Genomic DNA, 25,384 nt, shown 5'->3' on the forward strand with positions numbered 1-25,384 from the left:
TTATGACACACTCACAGCTTTGTTGCTTTACAAATTAATGCCCCCAATCCTTCATCTCATTGCAATCCATTGAAATGTGCCAAATGTGAAAACAAAAAAGATTAAACAAATCATATTATATTCTTTGAATAATAACAGCGAATGTTTCATATTTTTACTTTATGTATGCAGTGAAAGCACTATTGACTTACTTTATAATGATGGTAGAGGTGATGGATGCCTAGTTTTTAACTGATCACCCTGTTTGACTTACATACTAGAGGTGTATTCATTGTATCAGAGTGAGGACATTAGACTAAGCTAGTGCAGTGTTTAGTAAACATTGGGTGTCTCTCAGCGCGGAGTGAAAGGTGTTACTTTGAACTCTGCAGTTACTGAAGGAGAGTCATCGATTTTTCATAGAGATGAACTGGAGGAGCAGACAGCGACCTCTGAACTCTGCATAATCCACTTTCCCTTAGAGGGACAGACAAGAGAGAGAGAGAGCGAGAGACAGCGTGTGTGCGTGTGACAGAATTACAAAAGTAAGAGATCCAGAGAGGGGAAGAAGGAGAAGCTAAGTGTTTTATACTATATTCCCGGTTTCTTTACCCAGTGTGTGATGTAAATGTCCCTGTGCTTTGTGCTCTGGAGTGAACAGATATATATATATTTTTTTAAACCTTTATTTAACCAGGTAAGCCAGTTGAGAACAAGTTCTCATTTGCAACTGCGACCTGGCCAAGATAAAGAAAAGCAGTGCGATAAAAACAACAACACAGAGTTACATATGGGGTAAAAAAAAAACATTAAAGTCAAAAAATACAACAGAAAATATATATACAGTGTGTGCAAATGTAGCAAGTTATGGAGGTAAGGCAATACATAGGCTATAGTGCAAAATAATTACAATTAGTATTAACACTGGAATGATAGATGTGCAAGAGATTATGTGCAAATAGAGGTACTGGGGTGCAAATGAGCAAAATAAATAACAATATAGGGATGAGGTAGTTGGGTGGGCTAATTTCAGATGGGCTGTGTACAGGTGCAGTGATCGGTAAGGTGCTCTGACAACTGATGCTTAAAGTTAGTGAGGGAGATAAGAGTCTCCAGCTTCAGTGATTTTTGCAATTCGTTCCAGTCATTGGCAGCAGAGAACTGGAAGGAATGGCGGCCAAAGGAGATGTTGTCTTTGGGGATGACCAGTGAGATATACCTGCTGGAGCGCATACTACGGGTGGTTGTTGCTATGGTGACCAATGAGCTAAGATAAGGCGGGGATTTGCCTAGCAGTGATTTATAGATGGCCTGGAGCCAGTGGGTTTGACGACGAACATGTAGTGAGGACCAGCCAACAAGAGCGTACAGGTCACAATGGTGGGTAGTTTATGGGGCTTTGGAGACAAAACGGATGGCACTGTGATAGACTACATCCAATTTGCTGAGTAGAGTGTTGGAGGCTATTTTGTAAATTACATCGCCGAAGTCAAGGATCGGTAGGATAGTCAGTTTTACGAGGGCATGTTTGGCAGCATGAGTGAAGGAGGCTTTGTTGTGAAATAGGAAGCCGATTCTAGATTTAACTTTGGATTGGAGACTCTTAATGTGAGTCTGGAAGGAGAGTTTACAGTCTAACCAGACAACTAGGTATTTGTAGTTGTCAACATACTCTAGGTCAGACCCGTCAAGAGTAGTGATTCTAGTCGGGTGGGCGGGTGCCAGCAGCGTTCGATTGAAGAGCATGCATTTAGTTTTACTAGTGTTTAAGAGCAGTTGGAGGCTACTGAAGGAGTGTTGTATGGCATTGAAGCTCGTTTGGAGGTTTGTTAACACAGTGTCCAATGAAGGGCCAGATGTATACAAAATGGTGTCGTCTGCGTAGAGGTGGATCTGAGAGTCACCAGCAGCAAGAGCGACATCATTGATATACACAGAGAAAAGAGTCGGCCCAAGAATTGAACTCTGTGGCACCCCCATATAGACTGCCATAGGTCCAGACAACAGGCCCTCCGATTTGACACATTGAACTCTATCTGAGAAGTAGTTGGTGAACCAGGCGAGGCAGTCATTTGAGAAACCAAGGCTATTTAGTCTGCCAATAAGAATGCGGTGGTTGACAGAGTCGAAAGCCTTGGCCAGGTCGATGAAGACGGCTGCACAGTACTGTCTATTATCGATCGCGGTTATAATATCGTTTAGGATAAGATAAGTGCTTCCCATTACAGCATAGGCTTCAAATGTCTGGCAATGAGCATTGTAAGGCAAAATTACTTACCTTAGAAAGTGAAATTGGAATACAGAGCCACATACCCAGGGTCTGACCTATCTTCCAGTCTTATTTATCTTCCTCATTCAAATGACAAAGAAGAAATGTCTGCTACCTGCCTGTGCATTGCAGAGTGGGGCAAATCACTGAAGTGCTTTAACAAACAGCTGAATAGATGTATTATAGTATACGACAAAGGTTATTCTGCAATACGCTTTGAGGACCACAGGTAGCAAAATGAATCACACGATCCTTGTCTTGTTTATATAGAAACAGTTGCTTGTCACAAAAATATAAACAGAAAGAAGTATCACTGCTCTGTTTGCAAGGTATTAAACTTTAAGTAGATTGACACTGAAAATAATGTACAGTCACAAACTGTACAACAGTTGTTTCACCAGAGGTGGACGGGTGGGGGGAAGCAAGAACACCACATGGTTGATATATTATGTTTATATACATTTTTGTCAAGTTTTAAAAAAACATAGACCGAAAGCCAGATAGGATCGTTTTCTTTTCTCTACAGGACAGATTATTTGAAGGCTACACTTTTATTATCATCATCGGATTACAAGAAACATTCATTGGAAGTGGAGGGCTAATATAAACACAGAAAAACAAAAAGCAGAGAAAAGGGTAGGAGGGGAGAAAATAAAGAAAATGAGAGAGGACAGAAAGGGAGTGGGGAGAGAAAGTGTGAGAGAGGGCAAAAGAAAGAGAGAAGGGGCAGAGAAAGTGAGAGAAGTGGAAAGTGCGAGAAAGAAAGAGAGAGGGGAAGTGAGAGAAAGATAGGAGAGAAGTAGAGAGCGAGACCGGCTCGGCATGCAGACCTGACCAGACGGTGTTTAGTTAGTTACGTCAGCTAGTTTTTACTCAGCAGGCTCTTCAGACTCCTCTCCACTGCCTCGTCCAGCTCTTCCTCCAGCTCCTCCTTTTTTGACATGGCTAGTTTGGACTGATAGTCGTGCACTATCTGGTCTATATAAGGGGCACTTTGTGTTCCATGGAGCATGAGGGTCCACTCCTTCAGGGCCCCTCTCTGTGGCTCGTCTCCCTGGAAGCCCACCTCCAGGACCCAGGTCCCGCGGGGGTCCTCTCCCCAGGTGTGTGTGGTCATGAAGGGCCACTTGTCAAAGCCCACTTTGGCGTCGTCGTCCCGGGGCCGGCAGCTCAGCAGGATGGACTTGGTGCCCATGGGGGAGGTCATGTTGATGTTGAGGTCACCACGGCGACTACCGTTGACGGTGACCACGGCCTGTACGTGCTCCAGGTAGCGGACAAAGTTGTCCTTCCCCTGGCAGGAGTCAGTGGAGATGGCCAGGATCAGCTTGTCACCCGACTGGATCTTACTGAAGGGAGGGGGGGGGGGGTGGAGGGAGAGAAGGATTAGGAAGGTGAAGGCAAAAGAAGAGTCAAGTGAAACAAAGGACAAAGGGTGATAAAGGGAGGATAATGAAAAGGGACAACAGGGGGAGAGAGATGGAAAGAGGGATGAAAGGGAGACAGAAGATGAAAGGTGGGAAAGGAAGGGTCAGAGAATGACAGAAATACCAGGAGATGGAGAAAGGAAAACAGGAAGATAGAGTTAACAAAACATACAAAAACGTATTAAGGAATAGAGAGAGGCGAGAGAGGAAGAAACAGAATGACAGAGAGAGAAATAATAACATAATCAGTATTCTGGTCAGCTCCATGAGACCACAGGTGTCCCTGTATCTAATTAAATCTGAGACTCAGCCTGCGAGTGCAGAGTATTTACCATAGCCCAGTCTGTCTAGACCTCTGTCCTCAAAGCTCCTTCTATTACCTGACCTACTTAGCATGGACCCAGCAGACCCTGACAGAGCACTACTGCTGCCTCAAATCTTGCTCCCCCACGGAAACACAACAATGATAGAAACCATGCTTGCTTTGCCATGAAATTATTCTAAGAAACCTAAGCGTGGGCTTTTTTGGTTAGGCTTAGACTAGAATATGTTACCTTCCTGCTACCGCTATCTTAGCTGGCATTCATTATTGGAGATTGAGATTCACTTGATATATCAAAATAAAGCATTTCTACATCATAAAATATGCAATTGTATTAACGTTTTAAATACTATAGTACCTGAAATAACTCATGCATTTCAAAATGCTTTAAGACGATGTTTCTCTCAAGGACACATCACTGTTCGTGCCAGAGGCAATACCATCGACAACACCATTAACCTTGCCCAGAGAGACTGGCTGAAAAATACACAGAATAATATTCTAGCCCTTTCTGAATAAGCAAGAACTGTTGTGAAAATGTGAATGACTAAGTGGTGAATAATGAATGGAGGAGAATGAGAGAGTGTAGCACGGTAGAACTCCATGGAGACACCCTGAGGACAGCCACTAGGACCACCTTGGAAAGAACAATACTATGACAGAGCCTGCCTCCTATTGACTACCATATGGTTCACACACAGATATTAATAAATGGATAAATAAACAATCTAGGTCGATTTTAGAAATATGTCAGTGGTCTTCATGATATATAATTAAAAATAATCTCACGAAATGTATTCAACATCCTCTGTAGCTCAGCTGGTAGAGCACGGCGCTTGTAACGCCAGGGTAGTGGGTTCGATCCCCGGGACCACCCATACGTAAAAATGTATGCACAGATGACTGTAAGTTGCTTTGGATAAAAGCGTCTGCTAAATGGCATATTATTACTATGCTATGTAATATTTAGGATTGAAGGGGACTTCTGCTTTTTTTGCTTTTTAAACATTGAACTTGCATTGTAAGTAATGTATGGATTTTAAAACAAGAAAAGGACAGAATAAAATGGAAAAACTCAATTTAACTCCTTATAACAGTTTTTTTTCTCCATCTGGTCAAAAGCAACAGGCTCTACTAATACAATATATTCCATTTAGCAGACGCTTTTATCCAAAGCGATTTACAGTCATCTGTGCATACATTTTCCCTAACGGGAAACAAACCCACAACCCTTGACGTTGCAAGTGCCATGCTCTACTGAGCCACACAATCACAACCACAGCCTTTCACTGTTCATCCCTCCAGGGTTACAAGGACCTACAGTAGCAACCCACAGTCATATTGGACCGCCTGAGAATTCTATTATCTTCCTTCCTATATGACCCATGGCAGAGAACTGGTGCAGGGAGATCGCCTTGTCCAGATGAGGGTCCCCAGCCAAAGTCTTACGAGCATGCACACACAGGAACCGTGCTTTGTGGTAAGGGGTTGAGGGGGCTGAGAGCTCATTAGGGCAGGGGTGGACCACTGGGTAGAGAGAGAGATGGAGAAGCTGAGCTGAGGAGAGGATGATGGGGATAAAGTGGACCTAATGTCATTATTAGAGTTATGGGCCATATCTCTGGGCCATTACTGCGCTGTCAGATTAGCTGAGGGAGAGAGAGAGAGAGAGAGAGAGCGCGAGAGAGAGACAGAGAGACAGAGAGACAGAGAGACAGAGAGAGAGCGAAGTGTTCTTGGAAGCACTTTGGTAGAATAATATGCTGAGCACAGAGGATAGGAGAGTGCTGAGGTCCGATGGTGAGATAGTCATATTAGGGGTGATTTGGTGAGTCATTGGGATTCAGTACAATACACCATCATGTGGTTTCACAGAAAACATGATGGATGCTGTTATGGCTCTGACATAAAGTTAATGAATTTAACACTGAATTTGTCGAGCGCTTTTCTTGTTTTCTGAAAGGTTATATGGGATATTATCAACAATACCTTCAAAACTAATGTTTTTCATAGATTTTATCATTGATAATGATAAATAAATGTTAGAGCACTATTCATACACGTTTTGTATTGCAATGTACCTCACAATAGAAATACAACGTGAGAGAAAAGTTAATGTATGAACCCGTTTCAGGCCACTATGTAGATGCTGTGATGTAACTGTATCCTGTAGAGCCATAACCTAGAATGCATTTCAGCCGGGTGGCTCAGCTGAGAAGGTAATGAGGTGAACTGTGAACCTCATCAGTGGCACCTGTCTGCCACCAAAATGTCACTGGATCACATCACATCTTGAGACAAGAGGGATATTGAATTCTGCACTGATATGACAGTATCCATCATTAAAAAGCAGAATGTGGGTTTACTATTCTTGTGGTCACCAGAAGTCCTCACAAGCAGGGTAAAACAAGGAAAATTTGGATAAGCGGGGCCATTATGCCGGTCCCCAGAAGGAAAAAGGCTATTTTAGGTTTAGGGTTAGGGTTACAATTAGGGTTAGGGCTAGAATTAGGGTTAGGTTTTGGAGTTAAGGTTAGGTTTAGGGTTAGAGATAGGGTTTGGTTTAGGGGTTAGGGGAAATATGATTTTGAATGGGAATCAATATTTTTTTCCCCACAATGATAGTAAAATAAACGTGTGTGTGTGTGTGTGTGTGTGTGTGTGTGTGTGTGTGTGTGTGTGTGTGTGTGTGTGTGTGTATCTGCGTGTGTGTGCACGAATACATAATACGCTACATGATCAAAAGTGTGTGGACACCTGCTCGTCGAACATCTCATTCCAAAATCATGGCCATTAATATGGAGTTGGTCCCCCCATTTGCTGCTATAACAGCCTCCACTCTTCTGGGAAGGCTTTCCACTAGATGTTGGAACTTTACTGCGGGCAATTGCTTCCATTCAGCTACAAGAATGGAAGCAAGTGAGGTCGGGCACTGATGTTGGGCAATTAGGCCTGGCTCGCAGTCGGCGTTCCAATTCATCCCAAAGGTGTTCGATGGGGTTCAGGGCTCTGTGCAGGCCAGTCAAGTTCTTCCACACCAATCTCAACAAACCATTTCTGTATGGACCTCGCTTTGTGCAGGAAAGCACCTTCCCAAAACTGTTGCCACAAAGTTGAAAGCACAGATTCGTCTAGAATGTCATTGTATGCAGTAGCGTTAAGATTTCCCTTCACTGGAACTAAGAGGCCTAGCCCGAACCATGAAAAACAGCCCCAGACCATTATTCCTCCTCCACCAAATGTTACAGTCGCATTGGGGCAGGTAGCGTTCTCCTGGCATCCGCCAAACCCAGATTTGTACATCAGACTGCCAGATGGTGAAGCATGATTCATCACTCCAGAGAACTTGTTTCCACTGCTCAAGAGTCCAATGGCAGCGAGCTTTACACCACTCCAGCCGACACTTGGCATTGCGCATGGTGATCTTAGGCTTGTGTGCGGCTGCTCGGCCATGGAAACCCATTTCATGAAGATCCCGACGAACAGTTATTGTGCTGACGTTGCTTCCATATGCCGTTTGGAACTCGGTAGTGAGTGTTGCAGCTGAGGACGAACAATTTTTACTACATCATCATTCTCCATCAGTCAGTGTGCTTCAATAGGACAAAGTGGAAAGAGTCTAGTGTAATGCACTGCTGAAATACCTGGGTTGTATATAACAATATATTCCACTCGTCAATTTCGTCTCCAGCACAGAGACACACGATACTGTATCAGTTGACAAGTCACATAGAAAAGGTGATCTTGTAGAATGTGGACATTGTACAATGTGCATGGGGCACCGTGCTATATGTTGGCAGTAGCCAACTGCTTTACAATACCCCTATTTGTGATTATTTATTCTATGTATGTACTGTATAAGGATAATACAACTGTAAGACTGACATATTCCTCAACATGCTCACACCCTGCCATTGGATATAAAAAATTGCATATCAAGTTATAGTCAAATACTGTATGGGAAAATATATTTACCATCTACTATGCTTTCTATTCAGCACTTCAAAAAGAACAGTTTTGAAATGGGTATCTTGTATTTTTTGCTTTTGGATTAAATGGTAGTTAAAATGACTAAATGGTCAGCCTATCATTATCTGATGTATTGGTGACTAAACTAAATGCGCTCAAGGTATTTCATGGAAAACTTAGATTTTGCATGAATGACTCAGGGCGACAGGTAGCTTAGTGGGTAAGAGCGTTGTGCCAGTAACCGAAAGGTCGCTGGTTCTAATCCCCGAGCCGACTAGGTGAAAAATCTGTCGATGTGCCCTTAAGCAAGGCACTTAACCCTAATTGCTCATGTAAGTCGCTCTGGATAAGAGTGACTGCTAATATGTGTTAATGCACAATCAAAGGTTCTGAACATAAGACAGTGGCCATTACAAGTGTTATCAGTTCTGTACTTAGAGTTTTGAAAAAATACCACTTATATCTGAAAAGGTGCCAAAGTGAATGGGAAAAAAACAGTAATTTAATCCCTATGGTCATAAAACACACAGAGGTGAGGAGAATGGAGAAGAGAGCTGTCTAAAAGGAGAGACCAGCCGAGAGGAAAAATTCCAAACCCTAGTCGAGCTGACCCCACTACAGCAGCAGGATTGATAATGAGAAGTTCTGAACCAGGTAGCAGGGCAGAACACACACAGGAGTCACTGATGTTGAGTAGTGTGTGTGTGTGTGTGTGTGTTTGTTTGTGATACACTTTCCATTATCAGGGGGGCTATCCAGTCCTGATGTTCTGCATTATAATGAGCTCTTTGTCACAATGGGGACTGCTGCTCTGTGAGGTTGCAATTAGAGAAGATGGAGTCTTGATTGTGCTGTGCTGCGGTGCTCATTTTAGCCTAAAATAACGCTCTGATAAAAAATCCTCTCCATTTCAAACTGGGACAGATCTGGCATCTCTGCCATCTCTGAATCTCCCAGTATTGGAACTACAAAGAACTCAAACAACAAACAACATTATCCATTATGTTTTCTATAATATCATGACACTTGTGGCTGAAGATGGCTATGGCACTGTATTTGACTATAACAACCCATGTATGAGCACAGCACATTCCACCCACAGACTATCTTTGTTTCCTCTCTCTGTGCTTAAAGTGGAACTGACAGCGTTTTAACTACTTTGCAGATATGAAACAGACAATCATAATATCAGTCAAAAATACATTATATATACAAAGGTATGTGGACACCCCTTCAAATTAGTGGATTCGGCTACTTCAGCCACACCCGTTGCTGATAGGTGTATAAAATTGAGCACACCGCCATGCAATCTCCATAGACAAACATTTGCAGTAGAATGGCTCAGTGACTTTCAACGTGGCACCATCATAGGATGCCACCTTTCCAACAAGTCAGTTTGTCAAATTTCTGCCCTGCTAGAGTTGCCTCGGTCAACTGTAAGTGCTGTTATTGTGAAGTGGAAACGTCTAGGAGCAACAACAGCTCAGCCACGAAGTGATAGGCCACACAAACTCACAGAACTTGACCGCCAAGTGAAGCGCGTAGCGCATAAAAATAATCTCTCCTTGGTTGCAACACTCACTACCAAGTTCCAAACGGCCTCTGGAAGCACAATAGCTGTTTGTCGTGAGCTTCATGCAATGGGTTTCCATGGCCGAGCAGCCGCACATAAGCCTAAAATCACCATGCGCAATGCCAACCGTCGGCTGGAGTGGTGTAAAGCACACCGCCATTGGACTCTGGAGCAGTGGAAACAGGTTCTCTGGAGTAATTAATCACTTCGACGGACGAATCTGGGTTTGGCGGATGCCAGGAGAATGCTACCTGCCCAAATGCATAGTACCGACTGTAAAGTCTGGTGGAGGAGGAATAATGATCTGGGGATGTTTTTCATGGTTCGGGCTAGGTCTCTTAGTTCCAGTGAAGGGAAATCTTAACGCTACTGCATACAATGACATTCTAGATGAATCTGTGCTTCCAACTTTGTGGCAACAGTTTGAGGAAGGCACTTTCCCGTTTCAGCATGACAATGCCCCCGTGCACAAAGCGAGGTCCATACAAAAATGGTTTGTCGAGAACTGTGTGGAAGAACTTGACTGGCCTGCACAGAGCCCTGACCTCAACCCCATCGACCACCTTTGGGATGAATTGGAACGCCGACTGCCAGCCAGGCCTAATCGCCCCACATCAGTGCCCGTCTCACTAATGCTCTTGTGGCTGAATGGAAGCAAGTCCCCGCAGCAATGTTCCAATATCTAGCGGAAAGCCTTCCCAGAAGAGTGGAGACTGTTATAGCAGCGAAGGGGGGACCAACTCCATATTAATGCCCATGACTTTGGAATGAGATGCTCGACGAGCAGGTGTCCACATACTTTTGGTCATGTGGTGAAGGAGATCTTCGTGGGCTTTACTCAGCCTTGTAAGTTAGTGGTTTGTTGATATCCCTGTATGTGTGAGGGGCTGTGCTTTGGCAAAGTGGGTGGGGTTATATCCTGCCTTGTTGGCCCTGTCCGCGGATATTCTCTCTCTCTCTCTCTCTCTCTCTCTCTCTCTCTCTCTCTCTCTCTCTCTCTCTCTCTCTCTCTCTCTCTCTCTCTCTCTCTCTCTCTCTCTCTCTCTCTCTCTCTCTCTCTCTCTCTCTCTCTCTCTCTCTCTCTCTCTCTCTCTCTCTCTCTCTCTCTCTCTCTCTCTCTCTCTCTCTCTCTCTCTCTCTCCTTTATTGGCATGACGTAACAATGTACATATTGCCAAAGCGTACTTTGGAGATTAAGTGATACATTTAAAATATTAATATATTTAAAATAATAATAATCAAGATTGTCAACGGGACAATCAGTAACAACAATAATCAAGGGTCAAAATAACCATACATAACAATAACAATGGCACAGAGGACATGTGCAGGTTGGTTGGTCTGTCAGACTCTGTCCCTTATTTTATGGCAGGCAGCAATGCACGGCCGCTTCCCACTCTATATTGATATATCGTTCCCAAATATTCTATGAATTTATGAAAACGTGAAAATGACCATGTCCAAGTGCTAGTTTGTCAGAAAACGTAATAAAAGGTGTCCTCCTGGGGGTGTATATAAACAGATTTTATTACGATGTAATGTTGCTAAACGCTGTCAGTTCCACTTTAAGTGTAAAGGGTTTCCACACTAATGAACGCTTGTGATTTCTGCCGTATTGGGCTCCCTAGTGGCGCAGTGGTCTAAGGCACTGCATCTCAGTGCTTGAGGCGTCACTACAGACCCCCTGGTTTGAATCCAGGCTGTATCACAACCGGCAGTGATTGGGAGTGTCACGCCCTGGCTCTGGGGACTCTTAAATGTTGAGCCAGGGTGTGTAGTTTCTATGTGTTTCTTTCTAGATTGTTTATTTCTATGTTGGCCAGGGTGGTTCCCAATTAGAGACAGCTGTGGCTCGTTGTCTCTGATTGGGAACCATACTTAGGCAGCCTGTTTTGCACTTGTCATTTGTGGGATCTTGTTCCGGAGAGGTTTGTGTTTGTTAACCTTAGGACTTCACGTATCGTTTTGTTGTTTTGTTGTTCGTGTTTAAAGTACTCATTAAAAGATGTACGCATATCACGCTGCGCCTTGGTCCGTTGCTTACGACGATCGTGACAGGGAGTCCCATAGGGCGGCGCACAATTGGCCCAGCGTTGTCCGGGTTTGGCCGGTGTAGGCCGTCATTGTAAATAAGAATTTGTTCTTAACTGACTTGCCTAGTAAAATAAAAAATGTGTTCCCCAGGGTTCTCTGTTGTTCTGCTCAGGCCTGCTGGTTGACAGCAGCCTCCTCTACCCTGGACGTAAAGGCGGTCATTACAGGGGCTCAGATACACGCCTTATCTTCACACACTAACACACACAAACAATTGACTCTGCCATGACTGGGCTCCTCTGAGGGAGACACACACACTCTCTGGATGTGGCCAAGGGTAATTGCCATTCTGCTGTGTTAGCGGAGGCCATCACTACTATGGACCACCGATTAGGAAGGAAAATGAGAGGGTTGATATTCTATTAGAGGGTCCCCAAACACACACAGAATCCACCCACACACCCACAGGTATGATGATGTCCCTCCATGCTTGTCATTCGGTCAAATTGACAGTGTTGCTAAGGCAAGGTATTCCAAGCGATGTGATCTGATTATAGTGTGTCTGCGTGCGTGCGTGTGAACCTCACACAGAGAGACACAGAAGCCCAAAGCTGCAGATGCAGTGGATGAGAAAGAGAGCGAAGGGGAGACCAGGGGCAGACACACAGCTGTAACAGGTAGTGATGGATCATGTATTTGTATACATGATCCAAGGCAGCAGCTACTCGTCCTGGCTTCCAGCAAAATTAAGGCAGTTCACACAATTTTTAAAACATTACAATACATTCACAAATTTCACAACACACTGTGTGCCCTCAGGCCCCTACTCCACCACTACAACCTATCTACAGTACAAAAATCCATGTGTATGTGTGTGTATCGTGCGTATGTTATCGTGTGTGTGTATGCATGTGTCTGTGCCTATGTTTGTGTTGCTTCACAGTCCCTGCTGTTCCATAAGGTGTTTTTAATCTGTTTTTTTTTTAAATCTAATTTTACTACTTGCATCAGTTACTTGATGTGGAATAGAGTTCCATGTAGTCATGGCTCTATGTAGTACTGTGAGCCTCCCATAGTATGTTCTGGTCTTGGGGACTGTGAAGAGACCTCTGGTGGCATGTCTTGTGGGGTATGCATGGGTGACCGAGCTGTGCGCCAGTAGCTCAAACAGACAGCTCGGTGCACCCAACATGTCAACACCTCTCATAAACACAAGTAGTGATGAAGTCAATCTCTCCTCCACTTTGTGCCAGGAGAGATCGACATGCATATTATTAATATTAGCTCTCTATGTACATCCTGTTCTGAGCCAATTGCAATTTTCCTAAGTCCTTTTTTGTGGCACCTGACCACATGACTGAACAGTAGTCCAGGTGTGACAAAACTAGGGCCTGTAGGACCTGCCTTGTTGATAGTGCTGTTAAGAAGGTAGAGCAGCACTTTTTTATTATTAATATGTTTAGGCCATGACAGTTTACAATCCAGGGTTACTCCAAGCAGTTTAGTCACCTCAACTTGCTCAATTTCCACATTATTTATTACAAGATTTAGTTGAGGTTTAGCGTTTAGTGAATGATTTGTCCCAAATACAATCTTTTAGTTTTAGAAATATTTAGGACTAACTTATTCCTTGCCACCCATTCTGAAACTAAGTACAACCCTTTGTTAAGTGTTGCAGTCATTTCAGTTGCTGTAGTAGCTGACATTTATAGTGTTGAGTCATCCACATACATAGACACTCTGGCTTTACTCAAAGCCAGTGGCATGTCATTAGTAAAGATTGAAAAATGTAATGGGCCTAGACAGCTGCCCTGGGGGAATTCCTGATTCTACCTGGATTATGTTGGAGAGTCTTCCATTAAAGAATACCCTCTGTGTTCGGTTAGACAGGTAACTCTGTATCCACAATATAGCAGATGGAATAAAGCCATAACACATTCGTTTTTCCAGCAGCAGACTATGATCGATAATGCCAAAAGCCACACTGAAGTCTAACAAAACAGCCCTCACAATCTTTTTATCATCAATTTCTCTCAGCCAATCATCAGTCATTTGCGTAAGTGCTGTGCTTGTTGAATGTCCTTCTCTATAAGCATGCTGAAAGTTTGTTGTCAATTTGTTTGCTGCAAAATAGCATTGTATCTGTTCAAACACAATTTTCGCCAATAGTTTACTAAGGGTTGGTAACAGGCTAATTGGTCGGCTATTTGAGCAAGTTAAGGGGGCTTTACTATTTTTAGGTAGTGGAATGACTTTTGCTTCCCTCCAAGCCTGGAGGCACACACATTCTAGTAGGCTTAAATTAAAAATATGGCAAATAGGAGTGGCAATATCGTCCGCTATTATCCTCAGTAATTTTCCATCCAAATTGTCAGACCCCGGTGGCTTGTCATTTTTGATAGACAACAATAATTTTTTCACCTCTTTCACACTCACTTTACGGAACTCAAAATGACAATGCTTGTCTTTCATAATTTGGTCAGATATACTTGGATGAGTAGTGTCAGCAATTGTTGCTGGCATGTCATGCCTAAATTTGCAAATGAAAACTGAGCCTATCCCCCACAGACCAGATGAACCCACTGTAATCAGCATCACAGCACTTTGTAACCCACAGGCCTATTCTGCAGACAGATAGAGCTGTCAATATGGGTCGAACTACAGAGGAACCACACAGTCAGGCACTGGAGCAGACATAGCTAAATACAAACAAACCTATTAAAACAAACATACATCTTAGTACTAATTCTAGTTTCAGCCAGGTCGGTAATTTATTCAGTCTGTACAGCGCCCGGTCACTTACTGGACATCCTGCAATGAACCAGCCACACAGTGAAAACGCTCAGGGACGGTCTTCCACTCCTTGGCCATCTTGACCATGCTGCCAGCGTCCAGCACACCGTAACCAAACAGGTGGTTGAACTCCAGGCCCACGCCGTTCCTCCGCCACTGGTGCACCTCGTCATGCAGCTGGTTTCTCTTGGAGGTCAGCACGGACAAGTGCTGCATATCTCTCCACGTCAGGTTAGGACTGTGGAGGGGGTAAAGGGGAGAGAAGGGGTGAGGGGGAGAGAGGGGACAGAGTTAGATGTGTGTATCAGGTGTACACAGGTGACAGATCAGGCATTTAAAGGCCCAGGAGAGACAAAAACTTGTCCTGTGTTTTATATATACAGTACCAGTCAAAGGTTTGGACACACCTACTCATTCCAAGGTTTTTCTTTATTTGTACTATTTTCTACATTGTAGAATAATAGTGAAGACATCAAAACTATGAAATAACACATATGGAATCATGTAGTAACCAAAAAAGTGTTAAACAAATCCAAATATATTTTATATTTGAGATTCTTCATAGCATGCTAGCTGATACCATATAATGAATGGAAGTATATGGTATCTACTAGCATGCTAGCTGATACCATATAATGAATGGAAGTCTATGGTATCTACTAGCATGCTAGCTGATACCATAGACTTCCAGTCATTGTACTAACAGTAGTTAGCAATTGTGCCATCTCCAGTTAGCAACTTCCTTCAAACTGCACGCAGAGACATAAAAATGGTATCCATGAGTGACTTTGACTCTGGGGAAGTAGATAAAGGGCTTCATTGGCAAAATCCCAAAGTATCCCTTTAAGAAAGCTTTCATCACTTCAGTTCTTCACATGCGGTTGTCTCTCTTAGCTACCTTAAGATGAATGCACTAACTATAAGTTGTTCTGGATAAGAGCAAATCAGGGTTTCCCAAACTCGGTCCTGGGGCCCCCCCGGGTGCTCATTTTGGTTTTTGCCCTAGTACTACACGGCTGATTCAAATAACCAACTCATCATCAAGCTTTGATTATTTGAATAGGGCAAAAACCAAAACATGCACCCAGGGTTTCTTATAACTTTGACAGCTTTGTCATTGAGATCAGGACAACAATATTAAGGTAAGAAGTTGTATATAATTCATTTTTATGTTGGTAATTATAATATAATAGAGTATGTTCTCCGATTGATAATATGGGTCTGTGAAAGGAACTTTTGATAACAAGCCGAGTTCACCGTCAGACAAAACGAGGCAAGGTATCTAGCTAGCCTACTTGATTTAGCTCTTCTCGTCTTTTTTATGTTAATGCTTTCTTTGATAGCTGTACAAAGTACAATGCTCATCTTGACAATTTGAGCATTTGTCATTGGTATTAGCTAAAAGCTCAAATGATGTGGCTAACTAACCAGACACAAGAGAGGGCTGCTTCAGGATTGCTATTTTACCAGTACAATTTATGATAGCCATATAGTTATTAGCTAGTTAGATAGATAAATAAACACATAGCTAGATATCTAATTAAGTGTGGTTATCTGTGATGATTCCTAAAAATAGTAAGTCTGCTGGCTGTTGATTGCTAGAATTAATGTAGCTAGGTAGCTAGCTAATAGCTATGACTTTTGAAGGCTTGGGCTAGTAGTCAGCTTGGTAACTAAATCATCCTGGTCTAGCTGTTAACTGTCAATGATGTATTATTGTTATGTACTATTAAACCTATATATACACTCTGTACAATTCTCACTCTCTCTCCATCCTCTCTGACACTGGTGGACTGTCAGCTCTCAGAACTCTGTGAGGAGGACGACACTGTAGACATGTCTCCCATGCACCAGGCAGTCAATAGAAGCTGTCACCACGCTGCCAAGGACAGACAGGGCTGGAGAGACTGGACAACATGCTGCTGAGGCTGCAGACAGGGCTGAGGGACAATCACACCCTCACAGCCTAGATAGAAAGATAGAAAGGAGGATATGACGTGGTTTGTTTATGTTGCACCAGAATTCAAGGGCAAGCAGTTATGCATCGTAGGGGACCGAATTTGTTTTAGATTGTGAGTGTGACTCATTGTGGACATAGGCACTAGTAAAGGGACTCCTAGTCTTCACCCCATAGCTCAGATTGTCACTGGTAATTTCGCCTCCCTTGCATGCTTTTAATTTGTTCCCATTCTGACTCTTCGTGTATTAGGCTGTAGGCCTAGTGGAAGGGATAAGGCTATATGCTTTGTGTATTAGGCTATAGTCCTAGTATGTACAGAAGAAATTGAAGTTGTAAAAGCAAATTATTGTTATTATATGCCTTATTCTTTTCATATTTTGTAATTCCAATGTTCGATGTAACTTGCACATTGTTTTCAGGTTTGAGTGACAAGATGTACAGTCGTGGTCAAATGTTTTGAGAATGACACAAATATTAATTTTCACAAAGTCTGCTGCCTCAGTTTTTATGATGGCAATTTGCATATACTCCATAATGTTATGAAGAGTGATCAGATGAATTGCAATTAATTGCAAAGTCCCTCTTTGCCATGAAAATGAACTTAATCCCCCAAAAAACATTTCCACTGCATTTCAGCCCTGCCACAAAAGGACCAGCTGACATCATGTCAGTGATTCTCTCGTTAATACAGGTGAGAGTGTTGACGAGGACAAGGCTGGAGATCACTCTGTCATGCTGATTGAGTTAGAATAACAGACTGGAAGCTTTAAAAGGAGGGTGGTGCTTGAAATCATTGTTCTTCCTCTGTTAACTATGGTTACCTGCAAGGAAACACATGCCGTCATCATTGCTTTGCACAAAAAGGGCTTCACAGGCAAGGATATTGCTGCTAGTAAGATTGCACCTAAATCAACCATTTATCGGATCATCAAAAACTTAAAGGAGAGATGTTCAATTGTTGTGAAGAAGGTTTCAGGGCACCCAAGAAAGTCCAGCAAGCGCAAGGACCGTCTCCTAAAGTTGATTCAGCTGCGGGATCGGGCACCACCAGTGCAAAGCTTGCTCAGGAATGGCAGCAGGCAGGTGTGAGTGCATTTGCACGCACAGTAAGGCAAAGACTTTTGGAGGATGGCCTCGTGTCAAGAAGGGCAGCGAGGAAGCCACTTCTCTCCAGGAAAAACATCAGGGACAGACTGATATTCTGCAAAAGGTACAGGGATTGGACTGCTGAGGACTGGGGTAAAGTCATTTTCTCTGATGAATCCCCTTTCCGATTGTTTGGGGCATCCGGAAAAAAGCTTGTCCGGAGAAGACAAGGTGAGCGCTATCATCAGTCCTGTGTCATGCCAACAGTCAAGCATCCTGAGACCATTCATGTGTGGGGTTGCTTCTCAGCCAAGGGAGTGGGCTCACTCACAATTTTGCCTAAGAACACAGCCATGCATAAAGAATGGTACCAACACATCCTCCAAAAGCAACTTCTCCCAACCATCCAAGAACAGTTTGGTGATGAACAATGCCTTTTCCAGCATGATGGAGCACCTTGCCATAAGGTAAAAGTGATAACAAAGTGGCTCGGGGAACAAAACATCAACATTTTGGGTCCATGGCCAGGAAACTCCCCAGACCTTAATCCCATTGAGAACTTGTGGTCAATCCTCAAGATGTGGGTGGACAAACAAAACCCCACAAATTCTGACAAACTCCAAGCATTGATTATGCAAGAATGGGCTGCCATCAGTCAGGATGTGGCCCAGAAGTTAATTGACAGCATGCCAGGGCGGATTGCAGAGGTCTTGAAAAAGAAGGGTCAACACTGCAAATATTGACTCTTTGCATAAACTTAATGTAATTGTCAATAAAAGCCTTTGAAACGTATGGAATGCTTGTAATTATACTTCAGTATACCATAGTAACATCTGACAAAAACATCTAAAAACACTGAAGCAGCAAACTTTGTGAAGACCAATACTTGTGTCATTCTCAAAACTTTTGACCACGACTGTATTCCCCTCAATAAAGTTATTTCAATAAAGTTCTTGATTTATTCATTTGTATTTCTTGTGTATGTTTTTCCTTATCATATTTAAGACAAAATGCCATTTGTAATATGTTTTGGTGGAGATATATGTTTAATATACAATCCAGATAAGAAAGTGTCTGTAAAACCTTACAATAAGGTTCCATTTGTAAAGGGTTTATAAAGGGTTTGTAATTACGTGATTAACTGTTATTTAATAATTTGTAAATGCATTATAAACTGTTAATAAATGCGTTATAACAAACTGGTCAAAATAGTGCGATAGCCAGTCAGTGCTTGCCAAATAGTGAGCCACTATTTACCTCCAGCTATTCACCATTTATAAATGCACTTACAAATGCGTATAATATTTAACCTTTATGTATCATCATGCAACCTTATTTTCAATGGTTGCACGGTTAAACAATTGTTATTGTCTACCTTTTGGGTGTGATACATTGTTGCTCTGTCCCAGGAACATAAATAGTTATTTTTCAAACCAATGGTCAACTCCCATGATGTGTCTTGCCCCACTTTTGAAACCTTGATGATGCATTGGTACACTTATTTATTCCAGGAAGGCCTCATCTGAAGATCTCAAGCCATATTATTGGTGTGGTTCGCTGGTTTCTGAGAAATTCCCCCAACTTTGTGAAATCTGCCCATCTGTGAAACGTGTTTGAAATAAAGACGACCTGGAATGTGCCCAGAATTTTGTGTTGACACTGACATCATGTGACAGTGTGTTGTGAAAAATGGATACAGAATTTCTGCTGGATGATTTAGCATGCTGCTCAGCTAGCTAAGTAGCTAGCTAGCTAAGTAGCTAGCTAGCTAACGTTTGCTAGCACCTCTGTTCTACATAGCTTGCTAGGAAATGTTAGCTAGCTAGCTAGCTAGCATTAGGTAAAACCTAAAACATATTTTTGAATAAAGAAATTCTGCTAGACGATTTAGCACGAGATGATCTTTGTCATGATATAGTTAGCTAGATAAGTCGATCACATTTGTTGGCTAGTTAACTGCTCTAGCTAGCTAGCAAAAATTAGCTGCCAGCTAGCTAGCTAACATCGACATGACATAATTTGTTTAGATAGCTTTTTTGGATTAGCACGCTACATAGTTAGTTATCTAACTTTTGAACTCGGGTACTGTTTCTAGCTAGGTAGCTGGTAAGTTAGCTAGCTAGCATTCTTTGTCAACACACTAGTGGTTCCAATTTTAAGAATAACTTACCTGTGTATAAGCAAAAATGTTTAATTAGCTAACTAACCCTTATAATCTGTGTTAGCTAACTATTAGTGTTAACAAGTAATGTAAAACACTAGCTATTATTATTATTGTTGTTATTAGCTAGCAGTGGATAACTTAACTAGTTAATCCTAAATGGTATTGTTACGTTCCCCAGCAAGAAACATTTTTATTTTGCTCAAACAGAAGGGAGAACTAACAAAGAGTCACTAACAACAACCAAAACAAAACAGGTGGGGTTCTAAGAGGGGTTCTGAAAGACACTCATGGGGGTGTCCTCTGAAAGTTGACTAGAAACAACAACTGGGACCTAAAAGACATCCACCATGAGCGCCCACTAAATATGCCCAAGAAGAGGCAAACAAAATAAAACCCCACAACAAACGTAAAGACAGGAAGCAAACCAAAAAGTGGTATATTTTATGTTTGAGATTCTTCAAAGTAGCCACTCTTTGCCTTAATGACAGCTTTGCAAATTCTTGGCATTCCCTCAACCAGCTTCACCTGGAATGCTTTTCCAACAGTCTTGAAAGATTTCAAACATACAGTTGAAGTCGGAAGTTTACATAAACCTTAGCCAAATATATTTAAACTCAGTTTTTCACAATTCCTGACATTAAATCTTGGTAAAAATTCCCTGTGTTAGGTCAGTTAGGATCACCTCTTTATTTTAAGAATGTGAAATGTCAGAATAATAGTAGAGAGAATGATTTATTTCAGCTTTTATTTCTTTCATCACATTCCCAATGGGTCAGAAGTTTACATACACTCAATTAGTATTTGGTAGCATTGCCTTTAAAATGTTTAACTTGGGTCAAACGTTTTTGGGTAGCCTTCCATAAGCTTCCCACAATAAGGTGTGTGAATTTTGGACCATTCCTCCTGACAGAGCTGATGTAACTGTGTCAGGTTTGTAGGCCTCCTTGCACGCACACGCGTTTTCAGTTCTGCCCACAAATTTTCTATAGGATTGAGGTCAGGGCTTTGTGATGGCCACTCCAATACCTTGACTTTGTTGTCCTTAAGCCATTTTGCCACAGCTTTGGAAGTATGCTTGGGGTCATTGTCCATTTGGAAGACCCATTTGCGACCTAGCTTTAACTTCCTGACTGATGTCTTGAGATGTTGCTTCAATATATCCACATAATGTTCCTTCCTCATGATGCCATCTATTTTGTGAAGTGCACCAGTCCCTGCTGCAGCAAAGCACCCCCACAGCATGATGCTGCCACCCCGTGCTTCACGGTTGGGATGGTGTTCTTCGGCTTGCAAGGCACCCCCTTTTTCCTCCAAACATATCAATGGTCATTATGGCTAAACAGTTCTATTTTTGTTTCTTCAGACCAGAGGACATTTCTCCAAAAAGTACGATCTTTGTCCCCATGTGCAGTTGCAAACCGTAGTCTGGCTTTTTTATGGCGGTTTTGGAGCAATGGCTTCTTCCTTGCTGAGCGGCCTTTCAGGTTATGTCGATATAGGACTCGTTTTACTGTGGATATAGATATTTTGTACCCGTTTCCTCCAGCATCTTCACAAGGTCCTTTGCTGTTGTTCTGGGATTGGTTTGCACTTTTCACACCAAAGTACGTTCATCTCTAGGAGACAGAACACGTGTCCTTCCTGAGCGGTATGACGGCTGCGTGGTCCCATGGAGTTTATACTTGCATACTATTGTTTGTCAGATGTACGTGGTACCTTCAGGCGTTTGGACATTGCTCCCAAGGATGAACCATACTTGTGGAGGTTTACAAAACATTTTCTGAGGTCTTGGCTGATTTCTTTTGATTTGCCCATTTTGTCAAGCAAATAGGCACTGAGTTTGAAGGTAGGCCTTGAAATACATCCACAGGTACACCTCCAATTGACTCAAATTATATCAATTAGCCTATCAGAAGCTTCTAAAGCCATGATATCATTTTCTGGAATTTTCCAAGCTGTTTAAAGGCACAGTCAACTTAGTGTATGTAAACTTCTGACCCACTGGAATTGTGATACAGTGAATTATAAGTGAAATAATCTGTCTTTAAACAATTGTTGGAAACATTACTTGTGTCATGCACAAAGTAGATGTCCTAACTGACTTGCCAAAACTATAGTTTGTTAACAATAAATTTGTGAAGTGGTTGAAAAAACGAGTTTTAATGACTCCAACCTAAGTGTATAAAAACTTCTGACTACAACTGTATGCTGAGAACTTGTTGGCTGCTTTTCCTTCACTCCGCGGTCCAACTTGTCCCAAACCATCTCAATTGGTTTGAGGTATGGTGTTGGTGGAGGCCAGGTCATCTGATGCAGCACTCCATCACTCCTTATTGGTCAAATAGCCCTTACACAGCATGGAGGTGTGTTGGGTCATTGTCCTGTAGAAAAACAAATGATAGTCCCACTAAGTGCAAACCAGATGGGATGGCGTATCGCTGCAGAATGCTGTGGTAGCCATGCTGGTTAAGTGTGCCTTGAATTATAAATAATTCACAGACAGTGTCACCAGCAAAGCACCACCACAACATCACACCTCCTCCTCCATGCTTCACGGTGGGAACAACACATGCGGAGATCATCCGTTCACCTATTCTGCACCTCACAAAGACACAGCGGTTAGAAACAAAGTAATGGTTTCTTTGCAGCAATTCGACCATGAAGGCCTGATTCACGTAGTATGCTCTGAACAGTTGATGTTGAGATGTGTCTCTTACTTGAATTCTGTGAAGCATTTATTTGTGAAGCATTTTTTTGGGCTGCAATCTGAGGTGCAGATAACTCTAATGAACTTATCCTCTGCAGCAGAGGTAACTCTGGGTCTATGGTATATCATACACTGCATTTGTGGTATATCATACACTGCATTTGAGGAACAATGGGAAAGTAATTATGCTTGAAAGTTTATAAACTTCTAATCTCACTTTTGAGAAAATGGCCATTGAATGTTTTGGTACCTACTGGAGAGCTCTTCTTTGTCTACACCCCATTCAGCATCGTTCACACCCTCTTAAGATTTAGCCGCACCCATCTCGTTTCGCTCTCGGAGCCTTCAGAGCGCACACTGGACGCTCTGGTCGATGAGTAGGGTTGATCCGAACGCTCTGACCTAACAAACGCAGTCAAGCACCCAAGCTAACTGGCTAACATTGGCTAGCTTGCTAGCTACTTCCAGACACAAATGGGAGAGCACCCCACTGACCATTTTACTTGCCCTTGCAAAGCTGGTTAGGCTTTTTTCATGTTATCCAGAGCGTTGGTGATGTAACTTTGCTGCTGGCAATAATTTAATAATGCTTATTTGCCGACGTTTACTGACACCGGCCATATTCAACGGGTGTTGAGTGTTCAGAAATTAATCAGTTATTCTATTCTATGCTCTGGCATACTTAGACTGAATTTATGAATGCACCCGAAATGGTTACTTGCATAGTGGAGTCTTTTGTTAAGACATGTAGCTAGCTAGCTAGGTAAACAATGAACCATAATCCCAGCTCATGACGTTACTACCCTGCATTAATCTGCAGGTAGCTAACCAACCAGGTTTAGTGTTAGCTAGCTAACATTAGGCAATAACTAGCAAAGCAAATGGCTCTGAGATACGAATAATAAGATCATACACATAGCGTTAGCTAGCGAGCCAGCCAGCTAACGTTAGCTAGCTAGCTAACAGTACACTTTAACTTGAAATGAAAACGACTTTCTGTCAAAATTAGAAACGTGTAATATCTGAAAATGTATCTAGCTAGACTATCTTACCCGTATTCATCATGGATGGATGCGTCTCCCTCACGGATGCCATGGCTGCCCTAAGAGACAGGTGTTTTCTCCATTTCCTTAGCTATCATACTCTAATTCCACTGATTTCAAAACTCGGTCCTCCAAAAAGTGGAGAGCAACACTTATAGTAGTAAAATAATAATATGCCATTTAGCAGACGCTTTTATCCAAAGTGACTTACAGTCATGTGTGCATAAATTTTTACGTATGGGTGGTCCCGGGGATCGAACCCACTACGCTGGCGTTACAAGCGCCATGCTCTACCAATTGAGCTACAGAGGACCACACTTATGCAGTTTAACTACGCAATACATTTAAAAAAAGCAGCAATACTTACACACACTGACCAGCTCAAATAGACAGAAGCATGCTATATGGCAGACCAATCCAAACTCATCTCTCGGCCTGTCCAGCCCACTCATTATCTCAACCAACCATGGCTAGCGGTAAGGTTGCTGTCTTTTTTTGTGGCTAAACCAACTAGGCTCGTAATTTAACAATTTTATTAGTATTTACAGATGGCATACAAGTTTGTTATTAAGGAACATTTAAGTTCACATGCTCCAGAAGGCATTTCTGCTGCATTTTGATTTAAAAAAAAGTTTACGTTCAAATGGCTCTCCTGTGAATTAGTGTCCCGCGACATACACATAGTTTCCTGAAACAAGACACATTTTGTTACGTTACAGCCTTGTTCTAAAATGGATTAAATAAAACAATTTCCTCAGCAATCTACACACGATACCCCGTAATGACATTGCAAAAACAGGTTTTGTGAAATGTTTGCAAATGTATAAAAAAACAAAACAGAAATACCATATTTACATTAGTATTTAGACACTTTGCTATGAGACTCGAAATTGAGCTTGAGGCACAGATCTGGGGAAGGGTACCCAAACGTTATTGCAGCATTGAAGGTCCCCAAGAACACAGTGGTCTCAACATTCTTAAATGGAAGAGTTTGGAACCACTCTTTCTAGAGCTGGCCGCCTGGCCAAACTGAGCAATCAGGGGAGAAGGGCCTTTGTCAGGGAGGTGACCAACAACCCGAAGAGCTCCAGAGTTAATCTGTGAGATGGGAGATCTTTCCAGAAGGACAACCATCTCTGCAGCACTCCACCAATTATGCCTTTATGGTAGAGTGGCCAGATGGAAGCCACTCCTCAGTAAAAGGCACATGACAGCCCGCTATAAGTTTGCCAAAAGGCGCCTGAAGACTCTCAGACCATGAGAAACAAGATTCTCTGGTCTGATGAAACCAAGATTGATCTCTTTGGCCTGAATGCCAAGCGTCACGTCTGGAGGAAACCTGGCACCATCCCTACGCTGAAGCATGGTGGTGGCAGCATCATGCTGTGGGGATGTTTTTAAGTGGCAGGGACTGGGAGACTAGTCAGGATCAAGGCAAAGATGAATGGATCAAAGTACAGAGAGATCCTTGATGAAAACCTACTCCATAGCGCTCAGCACCTCAGACTTGGAACAAACATTCACCTTCCAACAGGACAACGACCCTAAGCACACAGCCAAGACAACGCAGGAGTGGCTTTGGGACAAGTCTCTGAATGTCCTTGAGTGGATCATCCAGAGCCCGGACTAGAACCTGATCGAACATCTCTGGAGAGACCTGAAAATAGCTGTGCAGCATCGCTCCCCATCCATCCTGATAGAGCTTGAGAGGATCTGCAGATAAGAATGGGAGAAACTCCCCAAATACAGGTGTGCCAAGCTTGTAGCGTCATACCCAAGAAGACTCAAGGCTGTAATCGCTGCCAAAGGTGCTTCAACAAAGTACTAAGTACAGGGTCTGAATACTTATGTAAATGTGATAGTTCCTTGTGTTTTTTATGTTTTTTAATGGGGTATTGTGTGTAGATTGATGAGGGAAAAAAATAATGTAATACATTTAAGAATAATGATGTAATGTAACAAAATGTGGAAAAAGTCAAGGGCATAGGTGGCGAAGGTACATACATACTTACAATACATTACCAAAAATATGTGGACACCTGCTCGTCAAACTTCTCA

General features: G+C 42.5%; 1 protein-coding gene across 1 annotated transcript in view; it reads right to left on the bottom strand.

Moving 5' to 3' along the window:
- Positions 1-3,110: 3,110 nt before the first annotated feature.
- The window catches only part of LOC311133207 (neuroendocrine convertase 2), a gene marked incomplete at both ends in the record, with an annotated part of 85,911 nt that continues 63,637 nt past the window's right edge, over positions 3,111-25,384 (bottom strand). The window contains 2 exons of the mRNA XM_084166688.1: positions 3,111-3,597; positions 14,377-14,604. Coding sequence (XP_084022814.1) covers positions 3,111-3,597; positions 14,377-14,604 — 715 coding nt within the window. The remainder of the gene's footprint in view (positions 3,598-14,376; positions 14,605-25,384) is intronic.

The sequence above is a fragment of the Coregonus lavaretus genome (genome assembly GCF_964263955.1).
Source record: "Coregonus lavaretus genome assembly, chromosome: 1".
NCBI classification, from domain to species: domain Eukaryota; kingdom Metazoa; phylum Chordata; class Actinopteri; order Salmoniformes; family Salmonidae; genus Coregonus; species Coregonus lavaretus.